Raw genomic sequence first — 21940 nt, forward strand, 5'->3', positions numbered from 1 at the left:
TCAGTCTATCCGGGTTCCTCCAAGACTGGGCTAGAGGTTCCATTTCCTCCTGGAGGTCCCCGACACCCTCTCTTCATTTCCCCTTCACATCACCTGGCTTCTACAGATAGCTTTCTATCCCTAAGAACACACTGCTCTACAAGCATTCCTCTGATGTTTCTTCCCACCTTTCTTAAAGAATATCACTCAGACCAGGGGAAGGGTGCAGGGGAGGCAGGAGCCCTCCTGCTCAAATTAAGAAACGTTAGGAAATCTTGGGCATCTGTCCATCATTTCAATCCATCGTGCTGGGTGCACCCTGCCTACTGCCTTTCAAGCCACGCACAGCCAGCATCAAAAGTGGCTTGTGGAAGGGAGGCAAAGTTCCCTCATCTCTGCTGTCACAGATCACTCATATTTGCAGAACAAATTTTCACCAAACATTGTTCACTTGAGGCAAAATGAACTGATGGGGCTGGAAGTCCCAGTGGTAGCTAACTCTGGTGGAGATGGGGAGCCTTGCCTGGAAGGGGGCCCACCTGGGGGTGGGACTTGTGGTGGTTGAAAGAGTATGCACGCATTTGACTGTGTTTATGTCATACATCAATTCAAAGGTTAAATAAACCTGTCGCTATGTCTGCATAAGTAGACATGGAATATTTTCACGTAGGCGATGATATCCAGAGAGGCAGGGTGTGCTCGGGGGGCAGAACATGAGCTCCCCCATGGGAAGTTGTTTGGCTCTCGTCCCTCACGTGAGGAGCATTTACAGGATGCTCGCTAGAAGTATTTCTCCCCATGTTCTAAGTGGTCTCACAGAGCTGCTATTTCAACCCCATTTTTTTTGTAGGAAAGAAAAAGTTGCTGGTGTCTAATATAAATGAATAGTTATTTGGCCAGCAAGACCACCCACGCCAATACCACCGCCAACGTCCACTTGGGGTGATCCCAGTGTTGGGCCCACTGGGGTGAGTGTCATAAGATGTGGTCAACTGGCGGTTTCTCAGGGCATTTGTCTTTCATCTGTAACCTAGGAACAAGAATGTCTGTCCCTTAGGCATTTTGCTGGCACAAAAATCAAATATCTATGAAACGAGTGCCAAGCATCGTACAAGTACAAACCCTATGAATAGAATTGATTTAAATGAAGGATACACACACACACACACACACACACACACACACACACACACATATACGTGATATATATATATATAAGACGTGCCTAAACACCCTTGTGAGGCTGGCGAGGAACTGGGAGTCATTTTCCCACTTTGATTCCCCACTGGAGGTAACTGATTCACAGATTTGCTCTGACATAACCAAAGACAAGTGCACCAATGTACAAGCAATGCAATTCATTTCCAATCGGCTCTAAGGATTGTAAAATTCTTCCGAATATGAAACCAAACTCACCCTGCTTTAACTTTAGTCACCAGTCCTTGGTGTGCCCTATGGAATTCTGCAAAGAAGGCCCAATATCTCTCTAGAAAGTGAAGACTGCCACCGTGTTGTTCTAGGCGCCCACCCCCACCCCAAGTCTTCTGCTCTTCAAGATAAGCACCTCCAGTTGCTCCAAGCACTCCTAAGGTTACCTGGCTCCCAGAGTCGCCCTCATCCCGGTCATCTTCCCTTTGTCCACTGTCATCTGACTGGAATAGAGTCACTTCCTACTTTTTGGATGCTGCGTTTCTATTGATGAGGCCCGAGACCACATTAGCAATCACATCATACTGTTCGTTCACACTGCATCCACTGCCACTCAGATTTCTAGGTCTCAGATTTTGTAATAAGGGAGCTATTTGTTGTGAATCTTTGATTAGGCCTTAAACATTATTTCATTACAGTTCACCTTGCTATTTTGGACCCATCTCCTAATTTGTCAAGATCTTTTGGCATCCTAATTCTGTCATTCGTCACACAAGGTAACCTTTCCTCCTTTGGGTCATCTGCAAATCTGCAAAGTCGGAGCTTGCTCTCTGGTGTGAGATGCAGGCATTAGGAAAAAGCACTTCCATTTGTTAATAACCAGTCTCATGACACAACCTCTCATTTCGGTAACTATCTTAAGTAGAAAATTATACACAAACACCATGCATCACTTTTCTCGTTCTTCCTGACGCCAACCATTTGCCACCCAACCTCGATGGTTGCCATGTACAAACAGCTACCCAGAGAGGGGCTGAAGAAGCCCCCAGCTGTCCGATGCCACCATGCTCCAGCCTTAAAGGGAGGCAAAGGGCTCCAGGGACACTCACTCACAGAACGTTCTGCCAGGTAAGGAATGCTGAGGAGGTTCCAGACATGAACGTGTGGCTGAAAAGCAATCAGAATCCAAACGCGCTCCAAAGCTGCCTCTCAAAATGCCCCTCACTGTTTCTGTTCCCAAGCAGTTATCACTTATTACCAGAGTCTGACTAGCTTTATGGAAACTATAAATAAAAGAAGAACACTTTGGTCAGAACGGTAAACCTGCTCCTAAAGAATCGCACAAAGCAAAGGCAGCCTCAGGCTGAGCATCACCGTGAGTATCACCACGGAGCAGGCTCGGGCTCCACGGCTCCTCCAGAGCGATGTCACACACCTTCGCTCGTAAAAGGTGAGGTGTCTCAGTCCCTTCCTTCTTAGGCTGCAGACAAGGGACTGGAGTCACAGAGCAGACAGCCTAGTGGGATTCGTGGAATTCACAACACTTCTTGATGGCCTAATGAGTTGCTTATGATCACAATCTAAGTTTTCTCCTTTCAAATGCATTCTAAGATTTTAAAAAATTTTGTTCATTGCCTGAGTGGTTGTGTGGCCCCTACCAGAAGCCCACTTCCACCTTCCCCTGAGGTCTGGGCTTTCTTGTAATAGCGAAAATCCACAGGCCTTGATGCCCCAAAGCTGTGCTGTCTGGGGCATTTCTGAACAGGCTCCGACGACAGGGGTGTGGTCTGGAGTGAAGAGAGGAATGCGATGGACACTGAGGCAAGACTGGGGGCCTGTGTCAACCCAGGATGGTCAAGAGACAGAGGGGGCTCTAATCAGATACCCCAAGTGCCAGATGAGACTTGGATTTGAGAAGCTGGAGAAAGAAATATAAGGTGAGCATGAGAAAAGGAGTGGAAAAGATAGACCTGATTCTCTTCAGACAGTCAGGACATGTGATCTGGAGTGCACAAAGAAATGACAGGTACGATTTGAAAAGGGAAAATAATATTTCTTGGGTGCTTACAATGTGGCAGGAACTCACTATGTGTCAGACTCCTGCTCCAAGCTTGTAAGTAGCAGAGCTGGGAGCTGAACATGGGTCTTTGAATCTCTGAGGTCCGTACTTTTCATACCACCCAGCCTAGAAAGACAGAGCATCAGTGGATGCAATTCTTTGTGGTAAAACCAGAGAACCAACAGACCTTGGTCCATGTCCTGAACATCTGTAACATGAGGGGAACCCGTGGCTGGATCCACCCAGGTCACAGGACCACAGTCTGGTATTGCTGGTAGGCAGACATGGAGCTGCACTAGAGAATCTTCTGGAAACAGATCCCACAAACTCCTAGAGTTGAGTTGGTCAAGATGAATTACCATTTACTTTACCTTCTGGTCTTCCCTCCACTTCTTTGTGGTAAATTATTTTCTGCTGCGGCAAAACAAATATTGGGAGGAAAAGGAAAGGTTTAATGTTTAAGAAGAAGCGATTTTTCAGGTATGTTTGTCCTTTTACATCGTTCTTAAAATGTGTGCTACATCCAGAAACTCTAAGCTATTCTCATCCAGAGAGGAGTGGAATTACCTACCAGTGAAGAGAAAGAAGCCCATGCTTCCCAAGCATTTCCACACAAGGGCACCAAAGACCTCAGATATTAAGCATGTTGGAGACCACAGACTCAGTGGCACCTCCAATGTGGGCTAGCTTTATAGTTACCATTTTATTAAGTTTTCATGAACTTGACACCATTTTGCTGTGGCCCCTGGGACACCAGGATGATTGCATGAGCCTGGCAGGGAAAACTTACCAGTCTATTCTGCCTGTTTACCTTAAAAAAAAAAAAAAAAAAAGACACTGTGTCCAATATCCCAGGAGAGTGTGGTTCCAAGCTAGAACTAGCATTCTAGATCAGATCATGTCAATAACAGTCCTGGTGGCCCAGTGGTTAGGAGTCAGTGCATTTTCTGCCAAAACCCAGATCCAACAACCAGCCAAGGATGTGGAGCTTTGAACCCCGCACTGGAAGGGAGCTCAGATAAAACACCACCCTCTCAGAACACCTCCAGCTCTGAGATTCAGTGCTGGCTATTTTTAATTGATATTCCTCTTGGTTTCCTGGTCCCCACATGAAATGTTAAAGTCTGTGGCTTAACAAGTGCCTTGTAAACAGGACAATGATCTCCCTTGGTTTATAATTACTTCCCCCACTTATAGACTTCTAAGTCAATGTCACTACAAAACACAGGGTCCTAAAACTTTAGATCTTTCCTCCAGCCAGCCTCCTTGACTGTTAACCTATACTGGGTCTTTGCATTATATCGATCATTATCTGGACTGATGGCTTTCAAAAGCATTTCATTATCTATACATGAGCTATTAGCCTCACCAATACTCATTTTCATGTTATTTTCAAGATAGATAATAGGTCTTCCCAACAAGAAAAACGTCTTCTGTCATTTATTGTCTTCCAACAGCTCTTTTCATCTCTAATGAAATGAAAGTAATGTTGATCTTCTAAAAAGTACCTGTGACACACTGGGGTTTTGCTTTCACTGCCCTAAATCATACAGTCCTCAAACAAATGCCGACGTGACAAAAGGGACATCAATGTCCAGATGTCATGTTTAAGTTGTCTGCACTGGATCTAAGAGAGGCTACACAATCCTTCTGGTCCATTCCTTCAGTGTAGGGTGGGGGACATCATCTATCTGGAAATAAAATGAGGAAGAAACACGAAACTTAAAAGATACCTGTGTCTGATGCCCTTTTGACAATTTTGGGGTATTTCTGAAATTTTACAAAATAATAGCTCTCATATTCCATCAAAATAGTTTCAAGATCAACGTTGTCACAAACTTCAAAGCGTCGTAACCCCAGTTTAGTTTCTTGCTCCAAAGCATTGGCTGCATCAGTATATCTGGCCATTTCACAGAAGAAAGAAAAAATTAACTCTAGGTAAAAACAATAAAGGCAAACAGGCATCATAACTCCAAGGAGACTCAATACAAATAGTAAGCTTATATTAAAGAATACATCAAATGAAAACTTGAATACATGAGGTTTGCCTATAGAGTAAGAAGCCCCACATAGGTTAAGTATATCCAACTATTGTCTTTCAAAACATTTTGGAAGTACTTAAAAGTCAAATAAGTAAATCAACTAAGAAAATGTCTTGTAATTTACTTTTACTCATTTTTAGCCAAAGATGATTATTTGCCCAACTTGATTACTTCTTTATTTACCAGTATTCATTTTAGGTAACATTTGACAATTGATAAAACCCCAATTCAACCCCAACAGGCAAGATTTGCCATCACTGAGGCAACTCAAAAGAATATGTCATGTGCTCTAAAGGGAATTCCAAAAATATGTTGATCAATATCAGCGAGGAAATTTAGTATAAGAAGACATCATCAACTTGGATGTATTGTGTTTCTGATAATTTCTTCATCAGTCACAGATTATACTACCAGGTGCCTCTGCATGCATGTAGTGTCATCACCATGGGTTTCTCACTCATTTTTAACCTGGTCAGTTGTAAGGCCATATGATTTAAGTGGTCTTAGCAATGAAGGCAAGCTCCTTGTCTCACAATCCTCTGAAAGTGGAAAAACTCTCTGGTTTTAATCTGAGTCCCTAACTTCTTTTAAAACCAAAAATTCTCGCCTGAAAAATGTGCAATATGCACAAATTAGCATACAATTCCAGGAGCTCATCCAAGGACCTCAGATTAAGAATTCTCATTGCAGTTAGAGTTCCTTCTCTTTGATTTCAAATCTGGGAAGGTAGAGGAGAAAACTTTTTTTTATTATGCTTCCTTCCCTGTCCCAGATTCAGATCAGTTAGAAGACTGGACTTTCTTGAAAGAGGTTGCCATGGCTATTTCCAATGACCTTGCTAATTTTAAAGAATTTGCAAACATCAATTGACAGTAGTCTGTCAGCTTCTATACTTATTAATGGCTCACCACGCTTCTACCCGATGTCTTAATCCCCATTTTACAGAGAGAAAAACTAAATACATTTTTACTAATAATTTTTGTTTAGTATGATGTAAGACATGTTCATTTAAGAAAACACTAGAAAATACAGATGAGTCAAAAGAACATTCTACTACTCAGAGATAATGACTGTTAACATTTTCTCTCTTTCCAAACATTTTTTAAATAACTAAAAACACATATACTTACATATATGCAATTGTTTTTTTAAAAAAAGGAAGATGGGAACCTACACTATAGATTGCTTGTATATATAAAGATTGCTTTTATTGTCAGCAATATAAAGATTGCTGACATCACATTACATTCTGAACTCTTTCCAGGATCATAGGGGGTATTTTGTTTATTTGGGGGGGAGTCCTTTTTTAACATCTTTACTGGAGTATAATTGCTTTACAATGGTGTGTTAGTTTCTGCTTTATAACAAAGTGAATCAGTTATACATATACATATGTTCCCATATCTCTTCCCTCTTGCGTCTCCCTCCCGATCATAGGGTTTTGACTTAAACAAAAATTATAAGAATACATGATGGGGGGCGGAGTCAAGATGGTGTATTACAAGGATGTGGAATTCGCGTTTCCTCACAACTAGGGCACCTACCAGACACCGGAGGGGGACCATGGACACCTAAGGGGACGGGAGGAAGCCCCAGCGACCGAGCAGGACGTGGGGCGTGGAGGGAGTGCAGGGGGAGAAGTGGAGGCGGGACGGGAGTGGCGCCCGAGGGGCAGCTGGGGGAGGGGAAGGGATCCCACACCCAAAGGGGGAAACTGGGGAACACTGGGAGGGCAGAGGATCCAAAGGGAGCGTGGCCAGGTTTCCCCTGCCCACTTAGGCCCCCAGGAACCTGCTGAGATCCGGGCCTGATCTTCTGCTCACCTAGGCCCCCTCCAGCCACGCGGGTCCTGAGGGAGTGGGAGGGAGGGAAGGGGGAGCAAAAATAAAGGCCGAACCTCCGGGACCGGCACCCCTGAAGGGTGGCTGGGGGAGGGGAGAGTTCCTGCACCCAGCGGGACCCACCCACGGTTAGGGGTCCAGCGGCAACAGGGGTGAGGGGCGCGAAGGAACGGAAAGGAACGGGGCCAGCGCTTTCCCTGTCCACTTAGGCACCGGGAAGCCTGTTGGCCTCCCGGGCCTAATCCTCTGCCCTCGGAGCCTCCCTTCTGCTGCACAGAGCCCAAGCCCCAACCCCTACACCCCCAACCCAGGACCCCACCTCTACACTCGGAGACCCCCTCCAACGCTCTGGGCCTAAACCCACCCACACACCCTCACCCAGGACCCTACCTACAAACTCTGGAGCTCCACACTCCAGAGGCACTCCCTTCCATGTGCTGCCTCTCCCCTTCCACGCAGGTCCTAAGCAGAGGCCCCGCCCCACGCTTGAACGGCTCCCCACCTAGGCCCCACCCCCAAGGCCTTTTCTGGCTGCATGGGTCCTGAGCCTAGGCCCCGCCCCATGCTCAAACGTCACTTCCAACCTGCCTAGGTCCCGCCCCACCCTAAACCCCACCCCTGCCTAAATTCCAACCCGCCTAAACTCTGACCCCATAACCCAGGCTGTTTTTTTTTTTATTCCTTTTTTCGTCTTTTACATTGGGGTTCTGTTTTACCTTGTTGATTCATTGTTGTTGATTCTTTTATATTTTTATTTTTCCTAATAAATCTTTTATTTTCCTAATTTTCTTTTTTTTTTGGGGGGTGGCGGGGGTACGCGGGCCTCTCACTGTTGTGGCCTCCCTCTCCCGTTGTGGAGCACAGGCTCCAGATGCGCAGGCCCAGCGGCCATGGCTCACGGGCCTAGCCACTCCACGGCATGTGGGATCTTCCCAGACCAGGGCATGAACCCGTGTCCCCTGAATCAGCAGGCAGACTCTCAACCACTGCACCACCAGGGAAGCCTCTCTAATTTTCTTTTATTCTTCTTTATACTTTGTTATTATTCTCTCCTACTGGCTCGCCCCCCCCCCTTTTTATTTTCTTTTTTTCTGTTGTGGTTTTATTTTACCTTGTTGTACTTGTTTCAATTATAGTTTTATTTTTCCTAATATATATTTTATGTATCTAATGTTATTTTGTTTATTATTCTTTGATATTGTACTGCTCCTTTTTTTTCTTTCTTTCTTTTTTTTTTCCATGCTGCAAAGCTTGCAGGATCTTGGTTCCCAGGCTGGTGGTTGGACCCAAGCTCCTGTGGTGGGAGCTCTGAGTCCAAACTGCTGGACTAACAGAGAACCTCAGACCCCAGGGAATATGAATCAGAGTGAGGCCTCCCAGAGGTCCTCATCTCAGCACCAAGACCCAGCTCTATCCAACTGAGTGCAAACTCCAGTGCTGGACATCTCAGGCCAAACAACCAGTAAGACAAGAATACAGCACTACCCAACAACAAAAACAAAAAACTGAAATGACAAAAAAATATGTTACAGATGAGGAGCTAGTTAAAAACCTACAAGACCAAATAAATGAAGATGAAATAGGCAACCTACCTGAAGAACAATTCAGAGAAATGATAGTATAGATGATCCAAAATCTCGGAAACAGAATGGAGAAAATACAAGAAACATTTAACAAGGATCTAGAAGAACTAAAGACCAAACAAACAGTGAGGAACAATGCAATTACTGAAATTAAAAATACTCTAGGGCTTCCCTGGTGGCGCAGTGGTTAAGAATCTGCCTGCCAATGCAGAGGACATAGGTTTGGACCCTAGTCCAGGAAGATCCCACATGCTGTGGAGCAAATGAGCCCGTGTGAGACAACTACTGAGCCTGTGTGCCACAACTGTTGAGCCTGAGTGCCACACTACTGAGCCTGCGCTCTAGAGCCCATGCTCCGCAACAAGAGAAGCCACTGCAATAAGAAGCCCACACACTGCAACAAAGAGTAGTCCCAGCTCTCTGCAACTAGAGAAAGCCCGCACACAACAACAAAGATCCAATGCAGCCAAAATAAATAAATTAAATAAACAAATTAAAAATAAATACTCTGGAAGGAATCAATAGCAGAATAACTGGGGCAGAAGAATGGATAAATGAGCTGGAAGATAAAATGGTGGAAATAACTGCCAGGGAGCAGAATAAAGAAAAAAGAATGAAAAGAATTGAGGACAGTCTCAGAGACCTCTGAGACAACATTAAAAGCACCAACATTCGAATTATAGGGGTCCCAGAAGAAGAGAAAAAGAAAGGGTCTGAGAAAATATTTGAAGAGATTATAGTTGAAAACTTTCCTAACATGGGAAAGTAAATAGTCAAACAAGTCCAGGAAGCACAGAGAGTATGATACAGGATACACCCAAAGAGAAACACACCAAGACACATATTAACCAAACTATCAAAAATTAAATACAAAGAAAAAACACTCAAAGCAGCAAGGGAAAAGCAACAAATAACATATAAGGGAATCCCCAGAAGGTTAACAGCTGATCTTTCAGCAGAAACTCTGCAAGCCAGAAGGGAGTGGCAGGGCATATGTAAAGTGATGAAAGGGAAAAACCTACAACCAAGATTACTCAAACCAGCAAGGATCTCATTCAGATTTGACGCAGAAATTTAAACATTTACAGACAAGCAAAAGTTAAGAGAATTCAGCACAACCAAACCAGCTTTACAACAACTACTAAAGGAACTTCTCTAGGCAGGAAACACAAAAGAAGGAAAAGACCTACAAAAACAAACCCAAAACAATTAAGAAAATGGTAATAGGAACAGACACATAGATAGTTACCTTAAATGTAAATGGATTAAATGCTCCAACCAAAAGACATAGACTGGCTAAATGGATACAAAAACAAGACCCATATATATGCTGTCTACAAGAGACCCACTTCAGACCTAGGGACACATACAGCCTGAAAGTGAGGGGATGGAAAAAGATATTCCATGCAAATGGAAGTCAAAAGAATGCTGGAGTAGCAATTCTCATATCAGACAAAATAGACTTTAAAATAAAGACTATTACAAGACAAAGAAGGACACTACATAATGATCGAGGGATTAATTCAAGAAGAAGATATAACAATTTTAAATATTTATGCACCCAACGTAGGAGTACCTCAATAAATAAGACAAATGCTAACAGCCATAAAAGAGGAAATTGACAGTAACACAATAATAGTAGGGGACTTTAACACCGCATTTTCACCAATGGACAGATCATCCAAAATGAAAATAAATAAGGAAACACAAGCTTTGAATGACACATTAAACAAGATGGACTTAATTGATATTTATAGGACATTCCACCCAAAAACGACAGAATACACTTTCTTCTCAAAGTGCTCATGGCACATTCTCCAGGATAGACCACATCTTGAGTCACAAATCAAGCCTTGGTAAATTTAAGAAAATTGAAATCATATCAAGTATCTTTTCCAACCACACCACTATGAAACTACATATCAATTACAGGAAAAAATCTGTACAAAATGCAAACACATGGAGGCTAAACAATACACTACTTAATAACGAAGTGATCACTGAAGAAATCAAAAAATACCTAGAAAAAAATGACAATGAAAACACAACAACCCAAAACCTATGGGATGCAGCAAAAGCAGTTCTAACAGGGAAGTTTATAGCAATACAATCCTCCCTCAAGAAATAAGAAAAACATCAAATAAACAACCTAAACTTACACCTAAAGCAATTAGAAAAAGAAAAACAAAAAAACCCCAGAGTTAGCAGAAGGAAAGAAATCATAAAGATCAGATCAGAACTAAATGAAATAGAAATGAAAGAAATGATAGCAAAGATCAATAAAACTAAAAGCTGGTTCTTTGAGAAGATAAACAAAATTGATACACCATTAGCCAGAATCATCAAGATGAAAAGGGAGAAGACTCAAATCAATAGAATTAGAAATGAAAAAGGAGAAGTAACAACGGACACTGCAGAAATACAAAGGATCATGAGAGGTTACTACAAGCAACTATATGCCAGTAAAATGGACAACCTGGAAGAAATGGACAAATTCTTAGAAAAGCACAACCTTCCGAGACTGAACCAGGAAGATATAGAAAATATAAACAGACCAATCACACACACTGAAATTGAAACTGTGATTAAAAATCTTCCAACAAACAAAAGCCCAGGACCAGATGGCTTCACAGGGGAATTCTATCAAACATTTAGAGAAGAGCTAACACCTATCCTTCTCAAACTCTGCCAAAATATAGCAGAGGGAGGAACACTCCCAAACTCATTCTACAAGGCCCCCATCACCCTGATACCAAAACCAGACAAAGATGTCACAGAGAAAGAAAACTACAGGCCAATATCTCTGATGAACATAGATGCAAAAATCCTCAACAAAATACTATCAAACAGAATCCAACAGCACATGAAAAGGATCATACACCATGATCAAGTGGGGTTTATCCCAGGAATGCAAGGATTCTTCAGTATACACAAATCAATCAATGTGATACACCATATTAACAAACTGAAGGATAAAAACCATATGATCATCTCAATAGATGCAGAAAAAGCTTTTGACAAAATTCAACACTGATTTATGATAAAAAGTCTCCAGAAAGTAGGCATAGAGGGAACTTACCTCAGCATAATAAAGGCCATATATGACAAACCCACAGCCAACATCATTCTCAATGGTGAAAAACTGAAACCATTTCTTCTAAAATCTGGAAAAAGACAAGGCTACCCACTCTCACCACTATTATTCAACATAGTTTTGGAAGTTTTAGCCACAGCAATCAGAGAAGAAAAAGAAAAAAGGAACAAAATGGAAAAGAAGAAGTAAAACTGTCGCTGTTTGCAGATGACATGGTACTATAGAGAATCCTAAAGATGCTACCAGAAAACTACTAGAGCTAATCAATGAATTTGGTAAAGTAGCAGGATACAAAATGCACAGAAGTCTCTTGCATTCCTATACATTAATGATGAAAAATATGAAAGAGAAATTAAGGAAACACTTCTATTTACCATTGGAACAAAAAGAATTAAATACCTAGGAATAAACCTACCTAAGGGGACAAAAGACCTCTATGCAGAAAACTGTAAGACACTGATGAAAGAAGTTAAAGATGATACAAACAGATGGAGTGATATACCATGTTCTTGGATTGGAAAAATCAACATTGTGAAAATGACTATACTACCCAAAGCAATCTACAGATTCAATGCAATCCCTATCAAACTACCAATGGCATTTTTCACAGAAGTAGAACAAAAAATTTCACAATTTGTATGGAAACACAAAAGACCCCGAATAGCCAAAGCAATCTTGAGAAAGAAAAACGGAACTGGAGGACTCAGGCTCCCTGACTTCAAACTATACTACAAAGCTACAGTAATCAAGACAGTATGGTACTGGCACAAAAACAGAAATATAGATCAGTGGAACAGGACAGAAAGCCCAGAGATAAACCCAGGCACATATGGTCACCTTATCTTCGATAAAGGAGGCAAGAATATACAATGAAGAAAAGACAGCCTCTTCCATAAGTGGTGCTGGGAAAACTGGACAGCTACATGTAAAAGAATGAAATTAGAGCACTCCCTAACACCATACACAAAAATAAACTCAAAATGGATTAAAGACCTAAATGTAAGGCCAGACATTATAAAACTCTTAGAGCAAAACGTAGGAGGAACACTCTCTATGACATAAATCACAGCAATATTCTTTTTGACCCACCTCCTAGAGAAATGGAAATAAAAACAAACAAATGGGACCTAATGAAACTTAAAAGTTTTTGCACAGCAAAGGAGACTATAAACAAGATGAAAAGACAACCCTCCTAATGGGAGAAAATATTTTCAAATGAAGCAAATGACAAAGGATTACTCTCCAAAATATACAAGCAGCTCATGAAGCTCAATATCAAAAAAACAAATAACCCAATCCAAAAATGGGCAGAAGACCTAAATAGACATTTCTCCAAAGTAGACATACAGATTGCCAACAGACACATGAAAGAATGCTCAACATCATTAATCATTAGAGAAATTCAAATCAAAACTACAATGAGGGGCTTCCCCCTGGCACAGTGGTTGAGAGTCCGCCTGCTGATGCAGGGGACATGGGTTCATGCCCCGGTCCAGGAAGATCCCACATGCCACGGAGCAGCTGGGCTTATGAGCCATGGCCACTGAGCCTGCGTGTCTGGGGCCTGTGCTCCGCAACGGGAGAGGCCACATCAGTGAGAGGCCCGCATACCATAAAAAAAAAAAGAAAAGAAAAAACTACAATGAGGTATCACCTCACACTGGTCAGAATGGCCATCATCAGAAAATCTACAAACAATAAATTCTGGAGAGGGTGTGGAGAATAGGGAACCCTCTTGCACTGTTGATGGGAATGTAAATTGATACATACACTATGGAGAACACTATGGAGGTTCCTTAAAAAACTAAAAACAGAACTACCATATGACACAGCAATCCCACTACTGGGCATATACCCTGAGAAAACCATAGTTCAAAAAGAGTCATGTACCACAACGTTCATTGCAGCACTATTTACAATAGCCAGAACATGGAAGCAAGCTAAGTGTCCACTGACAGATGAATGGATAAAGATGTGACACATATATACAGTGGAATATTACTCAGCCATAAAAAGGAACAAAATTGAGTCATTTGTAGTGAGGTAGATGGACCTAGAGTCTGTCATACAGAGTGAAGTAAGTCAGAAATACTGTATGGTAACACAGATATATGGAATCTAAAAAAAAAAAAAAAAGGTTCTGATGAACCTAGTGGCAGGACAGAAATAAAGACACAGATGTAGAGAATGGACTTGAGGACATGGGGAGGGGGAAGGGTAATCTGGGATGAAGTGAAAGAGTAACACTGACATATATACATTACTACATGTAAAATAAATAGCTAGTGGGAAACAGCTGCATAACGCGGGGAGATCAGCTCAGTGCTTTGCGACCACCTAGAGGGGTGGGATAAGGAGGGTGGGAGGAAGACGTGAGAGGGAGGGGATATGGGGATATACCTATGCATTTGGCTGATTCACTTTTTTATACAGCAGAAACTAACACAACATCGTAAAGCAATTATACTCCAATAAAGATGTTTTTAAAAAAACGAATAGATGATGGCAGGCCCCATATTTCCTAAACTAACTGATTAGGGGAACAGAACTGCTTCTGTGTTCCTATTCCACTGTTTGGGCTTGAATGAGGTCTGAACTTAATAGGGTTGGCAGGAGGAACCACTGGAAATTCTTAACCAACAGAGTGACAGGGCAAGACTTCAAAAGAGGCATGAGCTGTAAAGAGAAAGACAGAGTAGGAGAGATGGGGAGGCTGTTAACAGGGACTTAGGCCAGAGGAGGCGCATGTGCAGACCTAGAAGAACCTGTAGCCATGACCCTCCACTGTCTGATCTCACTAACTCTCCCTCATGCATTTGAACTCTGCTCTTTCTGTTTACCTAGTGGTTCCACTTACATCCTGCCCCTTCTTTCTCTGTGCCCCTGCCTAGAATGTCCTTGTCCATCCCATCTGTCTATCCATATTCTACACATTTTTCAAGACCAGCTCACATTGCCTTCCCTACAAAGCTTTCTCTGATTGTTTATTCCAATCCACAATACTCTGTCTTCTTTGTGAATTCTCAGTTTTTCGTTAAAGGCAGGTGTACTTTTCTGACACTGATATGTCTTTAAAAATACCTATAGGTTACTTTTCATCTTGATAATCCACTCGTGAGTCCCCTTCCCAGCAGGTCTCAGGAAAATGATCAACTCTAGTATAATTTTCATCGATTCTAGATTCAAGAGGCCATCTTGTGGCAAAAAGGGGAAATGCATGCTCTGTAAATAGGAAACTCTTGAGGCCATAGTAGCACCTGCAGGAGAAGGGAAAGCTATCTGACTTTTGTCTTTTTGTTTTTACAGTTCTCCTTTCTGATACAGTTTCTGAAATACAGAATACATTGCAATAAAAATCAAGAATTATCTATGTAAACGACTGAGTCGCTTTCTAATTATTCTACCCATCTACCTGCTAGTAAGTTCTTTAATGGCTGTTCAAATAACATTTACCGAGCATCTATTAATACAGTGCTCACAGTGTTGGGGTCTTGTAAGGTGAGCTCAGGTTTTAAAAGGGTCAATTAATCTATGAAGGCAGCATTTCTCAGAGTGTTCCATGGAAAACTAGTCCCTAAAGTTGGCCTGAGGAAAAAAAAAAAGGGGTTCCTTGGCCAAATTGGTTTGCAAAGCCCTGAATACTGTGACTGTAGCACAGATATTCCCATTGCATATTAATAAGTCAGAGGATCTGAGAAGTCCTGAAATAAGAGAACCTGTTTAACCCGGTTTAACCCAATGTTTGCCAAGCTTACTTGACCATAAAGTTCTTTTAAAGTTACATCAGTTGGGCTTCCCTGGTGGTGCAGTGGCTAAGAATCCGCCTGCCAATGCAGGGACACGGGTTTGAGCCCTGGTCCGGGAAGATCCAACATGCCGTGGAGCAACTAAGCCAGTGCACCACAACTACTGAACCTGTGCTCTAGAGCCCGTGAGCCACAACTACTGAGCCATCGCACCTAGAGCCCGTGCAAAGACCCAACGCAGCCAAAAATAAATAAAATAAATAAATTTATTAAAAAATAAATAAATAAAAATAAAGTTACATCAATTAACATTCTGCAGAACGATTGTTTCAGTGTTCCACGCACTTAGAAAACACTGCCTTGAGGTAATTTAGCTCAGGGTTTTTTGAATGGAGCTGAGATTTTATCAAAAGATAACGTAAAATGTGCCAAACCCACATTCCCACTGCTTCAAGTCCTTTGCTGAACCAGGTTGGGTATTAAAAGAATAAAATCCAACTCCTACCTCCTCCATAGTAAAAATAGCAAGGACTCATATACGCTTACTTGGTGCCAGGCACTATTCTAAGCATGTCACATATTTAATCCTCATAAGAGGAACATCTGCCTGACACTTAAATACTATCTTCCATTACTCCATTTTACAAGCAAGGTAACTGAGGAACAAAGAGAATAAGTAACTTGCCCGAGGTCGCTGGTTAGCAAAGAGTAGAGTGGGTATTTGAACCAAGGCAGGCTGGCTCCTGAGTCTGTGTTCTTACCCAGGAAGCCCCCGCTACCACGCCAACCCGCCAGCCCTTCTCTTAGAGCAAACATTCAGCTCCACGCTGCCCTTGGAATTGCTTTCCATGGATGGATGGTGAACAGTGTGGAGCAACCTCAGGAACACTCTCATATTCCAGACGGGGGGAAAAAGGCACAGACAGGACCAAAGTCAGCCTTTCTCTGCTCGGGCTCTCGCTTCCACCCCCTTGCTGTGTGTGGACACAGAGATTTAGCAGTTGAGCATCACCTGATTGGCCGGCCTGCCTGCCAACCATGGCGGGTGGGGAGGGACTCATTTCTCTGGTCTGAGACTGGTGGTGATGTGGAAAGAATGAGTCATTTTCTCAATAAAATGTAAACCCCCAACACCAAAAAGAGAACTGTCTGATAAAACTGTTTCAAAGTAAGTGGACTGAGAAATGTTTTTGTGTTAAAGATGATACAATTCATCACATTTACCCTGAGAAAAGGACCATTTCCAAAATTGTGATGTTAAGGTATTATGAAAAAGGCCACATTTTGTAATTGAAGATCTTACGTGGTCAGTCCAGGGGAGAAAATAAATCAGATTACTCAATAACAAAGTTTGTTCAGAAGTGCAGTGTGATAATTGGTCACCAAAACGCAGTGCCTCTGAAATTTTGGCAAAAAAATTCAAATCCTTCAATGACTTAGATAATAAAAGAATGCTTAAGTACAGTTGCAGTGATTTTATTTTCTGACTTTAAAAAGACATCATTTTTTTTAAAAACTCATAAAATATGCCCCACATACATTTTGATTTTCCTGAGGTGACCCTCAAACAAAACTAAATCTTCCACACTGGAGCAGAGGAATTGGACCCTGAAGACTCTTGGGGTGCGACAGGCCTCAAAAGTGCCCCCACCTAGTGCCAGGAGACTTCTGGCAAGTTCCTAGACTCCTCTGAGCCTCGATTTCTTCAAATGGGGACCCTAATACTACTTCCCTTAAAATTTAACAGAAAAATTCCTCAAGGTCCCTAGAACGGTCATTCCCCTCAAGAAGGCACTAGATTCATTTAAAACAGCTGTTGCTGGCACAGCTCAAGAAACAAGGATCAACTCTCACTCTCATCCCAGCTGCCTCCTACCCTCCCGCCCTCATCAGCTTTCCTTCCTACCTCAGCACTAGGGTTACTAGATTCTCAAATGTGGCTTTTAGTTCTCTGATAGCTACTATGTTTATGAGAGGAAAAGATGCTCTTTCAACCTTTTGGGAAAATACAGCAGCTGGTTGGTTCCTCCTGCTCTAAGGCAGGGTTTCTCCATCTTGGCGTGATTGACATTTCGGGCTGTCCTGCGCATATGAAGGATGTTTAGCAGCATCCTGGTCTCCTCCCACTAGATGCCAGTGTGCCGCCCGAGAGGTCTCCAGACATTGCTACATGTCCTCTGAGGGGTTCTCCGGGTTCAGAACCACTGCTCTGACTTGAAAGTTTTGAGCCCGAACCCTGAAACCTGAATATTTTCTTCCTGGCTGAAAACTGAAACGAAAGGAAACTCTAAAGAGTAGCCTTCGGACACTTGGTGGTCTCTCTCCCTCTGGCAACTCCCAGCATATCAGCAGGCTTCATGTAAGTGCTCGCACATGAGGTAGGTGGCCAAACTCAAATGATTCCAAATATCCTCCCCCTGCCAGCTATAGAATGTGCATCGCACAGGAAAGAGATCTGAGCACAGGCCATCCAGGGAAATGCAATACTTTTATTCTGAGAGAAGGAAAATTGGGGAGAAAGAACGTTATCTTTATGTACATTAGCCAGTAAGCAGTGGGACCCCGGAAACCTTCTTTGAATGGCCTACACTATCTTCAAACCTGAGTGGGAAAGGGAAAGTATCTCATGACTGGGTAGCTTTGTTAATGAAGTTTTCAAATGCATAATGTGAAAATGTCTAGGTAAATGAGGCAATAAAAGTATGTGTCTAGGGCTTCCCTGGTGGCGCAGTGGTTGAGAATCCGCCTGCCGATGCAGGGGACACGGGTTCGTGCCCCGGTCCGGGAAGATCCCACATGCCGCAGAGCGGCTGGGCCCGTGAGCCATGACCGCTGAGCCTGCGCGTCCGGAGCCTGCGCTCCGCAATGGGAGAGGCCACAACAGTGAGAGGCCCGCGTACCACAAAAAAAAAAAAAAAAAAAAAAGTATGTGTCTAGGTTGCTGTGGGTGGGCAGGGATAGGTAGGGCACAAGAGATTTTAGGGCAGGGAAGCTATTCTGTACGATACTACGATGGTGGATATGTGACTTTATGCCTTTGTCAAAACTCGTAGAACTGTACAACACAAGAGCGAACCCTGATGTAAACTATGGACTATAGCTAATAATAATATATCGATATTGACTCATCAATTACAACAAACGTACCACACCAGTGTAAGATGTTAGTAACAGGGGAGACAGGGCAGGGCGGGGTATTGCTGGTGTATGGGAGCTGTCTGCACTTTCTGTTTTATTTTTCTGGAAATAGAAAACTGCTCTAAAAAATAAAGTTATTAACTGTTTTTAAAAGTGAGTATTTGGAAAAGCAGAGGTCAGAGAAAGAGAGGAATCATCTCTGTAAGTATTTGTAATGTAACATACCCTTCTCGTGTTAGATAATGCAAAATCAAAATAAGAAGATTTTTTCGTCGTGCTTCTGTCCTCATCTCGCACTGTGAACAAAAAAGAAAATGTAGGTGAGACGACAATGAAATATAAAACTCCTTTTATAGCAATAAACCCTTGACAGTAAATGTAACCTGTCAAAAGCAAGAAGCATAACTTAAAGGCTGGAAGGCAGTTTGACATCTCTAAGGATATATAAAGTTGTTTTCCATTGTTATTTTCTTCTCAGAGCTGCCTTCTCAATTGTAAACTGAAGGTACAATGATTTCGATTGGGATTGCATTTGACTAGTTAACTTCTTACTGCCAAGCTAATTGGAATTTTGTTGCTTATCACCGCAAAGAAACAAATATATGCACGTTTATTTGGACCAGGTGAAGGAAAGTGATGATAAACTCATGAGCCAGAAATCAAGCTGTACCATCACAAGTACTGACCTGCTACTGCATCTTAAATTCACTCGGAGTCCCACCCAGACCCTGCACAAACGTGGAGATGAGTTCCAATAATCCATTCAGGGGGACCCCGCAGCTGAGCACTTAGAATATCCAATGAGTAGCAGAGGCCATAAGGGGACATTCCTGCATAACGATGTCCTTATTCAAACTGGATGAATTTGTTATTTTACTCACAGTATTAATGTGCTACATTACATTATCTGGTATCTCAAATTCCCCTGAAATGTATTCATAAAATATTTACTTTCACTAATACTTCCCTTATTTGAAAATAACTTACATTTACCTAAGGAGAACTGGATGAAAGCAAAACAGGCCCTTGAGTGGCCCAAATTATGTCATAAAATCTAGGCACAAACACACTGATGACATAAAAATTTTTCAGGCATTCATCCAAACTTTCTAAAAATTAATGTAACAAAATTAAAAATGTATACAGTTACTTAAAAATCAAATAGTACTATATTTTCTTTCATTTTAAGTTGCTTTTTCATTATGATACAAATATACATAACATAGAATTTACCATTTTAACCATTTTTAAGTGTACAGTTCAGTGGCATTAAGTATATTCAAATTGTACAACTATCACTGCCATCCATCCTCAGGACTTTTTATTTTCCCCAACTAAAACTCTATGTTCTTTAGACAATAACTCCATCCCCCTAACCCCTGCCATCACCATTCTACTTCCTGTCTCAGTGGATTTGCCTATTCCAGGTTCCTCGTATAGGGGGAACTCATTTGTCCTTTTGTGACTGGCTTATTTCACTTATCATAATGTCATCAAGGTTCATCCATGCTGTAGCGTGTGTGTGGCTCAGTAATATAGTACTATACATTTTTAAGGAAAAACAACAGTCTCTGTCCCTCTCCACTACCCCCTCCCCCCACTCCTGAGAGGCAACAACCTTAATTACTTTAGCTGTTTCTTCTGATATTCGCCTCCATGTTTTTAAACATATCACTGTTTCATAATACATGAATATTAGACATTAAGCTATTCACTTCTTGTTAAGGTAGATGAGCAGTAAGCTGCCTTACAGACTTCTCACCCTCTCCTCCCCTTACAGTTACTGCAGTATGCAGTGATTACATTATTGTGACTCTGTAAATAATGTTGCTGAGTCAAAAAGTACTGTGGTTACTTTACCATTTCTGGACAACACTATTTTCCTTGGAACGAAGAATTGCCTCATTTTAAAAATTTGGTTACTTTTCCATATACCTATTGCTAATTTTCAAATCCCAACATACCTCTAAAGGCCCCTCACATCACTTTCCACACCATCAAATACATCAGACAATGTGTCAGTTACACTCCCCGCAGCCATGGCTTCCCTGAAGCCTCCACCCTCCCTCTCCACTCTAGGTTGCTGACTGTTAGGCCTGCTATAGGTACTCATCCAGGGATTTCCCTTTGAAACTTTCCTGCATTGGATCCCCTAGAAGTGGAGTACTTCTCCTTTACTGGTCACTGGTTTGGTTTAGTAAAGCACACATCCTCTAAAGTAAAGGTAGACGGAGATAAATGTGGTTGAGAATTCGCATGCCTGAAAGTGTTTTTATTCTATTTAAAAATTTGATAGTTTGAAAGGGCATAACATTCTTATTGCTTTGCAGGTAAAGGATCTTTTATTCCCAGGAAGCTTTTAGAATCTTATTTTTAACTCTGGTGTTCTGAAATTATACAACCTCGTTGGTGCCAGCCTTTTTCCATTCACTATTGTGAATGGTTGGCTGGTTGTCAAGCTGGACATTCTCATGCTTCCGTTCTAAAAGAAAATGCCTTTTATTATTTCTGTGATAAATTACTCCCCTATGTTTTCTCCAGTTTATTTTTAAGAACCTCTATTAATTGAACGGGATATAACCTGGATTGATCTTTCAAGATTTTTTCTCCTATAGTGTCCCTTTTCTTTGTCTCTTTTTTCTATTTTCTGGGCAACCTCCTTGGCCTTGTCTTTGAACCACTCTACAGAATTTATTTAGACAATAGTATTTTTAACTTCCAAGAGCTTGTTCTTATTCTCTGATTGTTCCTTTTTCACAACATCTTGTTCTTTTTTTTTAAGACATCGGGCAGTTTCCCAATATTTATTTATTTATTTGTTTGTTTGTTTGTTTTTGCCACACCATGCGTCACGTGGGATCTTGGTTCCCCGACCAGGGATAGAACCTGTGCCCCCTGCATTGGAAGTGCAGGGTCTTAACCACTGGACTGCCAGGGAAGTCCCTTGTTCTTGTTTTTTCAATGCACTATTCTCTTATGATTCGATGTCAGTTATGTTCAATATTTGCTGTTTATGTAGGCAGGTAAAACACTATTTTATAAAGATGTTCATCCAAAATGATTCAAATAAAGTTTTGTTGCTTAAGGTAATAAGTTTTTATTCAGACTGCCAGAATATAAAGAAAATGAAGCAATCTGTGTTTCAAAGAGCTTGTGAAGGAAGTATAGTAAGTACCACTTTTTCAACGAAAAGGTATTCTGTTTTCTGCCACCCAAAAGGTAGTTATTGCTTTTTTAAAAAATTAATTTGCATTTTATTTATCACAGTTTTATACACATTTTGTTGTTGTTTTGTTAGTTTAATGTTTT

The 21940-nt window shown here is 41.7% G+C and overlaps 1 protein-coding gene across 2 annotated transcripts in view; it reads right to left on the reverse strand.

Annotated features, from left to right (window-relative positions):
- Window positions 1–21940, reverse strand: part of KATNAL2 (katanin catalytic subunit A1 like 2) — a 92417-nt gene that overhangs the window by 33304 nt on the left and 37173 nt on the right. The window contains exons 1-3 of one of the 2 annotated variants that reach the window (XM_067015986.1): window positions 7461–7531; window positions 4921–5087; window positions 3559–3601 (exon numbers count right to left, since the gene is read on the reverse strand). In XM_067015986.1, the coding sequence (XP_066872087.1) occupies window positions 3559–3601; window positions 4921–5087; window positions 7461–7504 (254 nt within the window). In that variant the 5' untranslated portion in view covers window positions 7505–7531. Of the gene's footprint in view, window positions 1–3558; window positions 3602–4920; window positions 5088–7460; window positions 7532–18856; window positions 18928–21940 lie in introns of those variants that run through there. The other variant, XM_059040993.2, reaches the window with a different exon arrangement.

The sequence above is a fragment of the Kogia breviceps genome, chromosome 15, assembly GCF_026419965.1.
Source record: "Kogia breviceps isolate mKogBre1 chromosome 15, mKogBre1 haplotype 1, whole genome shotgun sequence".
NCBI classification, from domain to species: Eukaryota; Metazoa; Chordata; class Mammalia; order Artiodactyla; family Physeteridae; genus Kogia; species Kogia breviceps.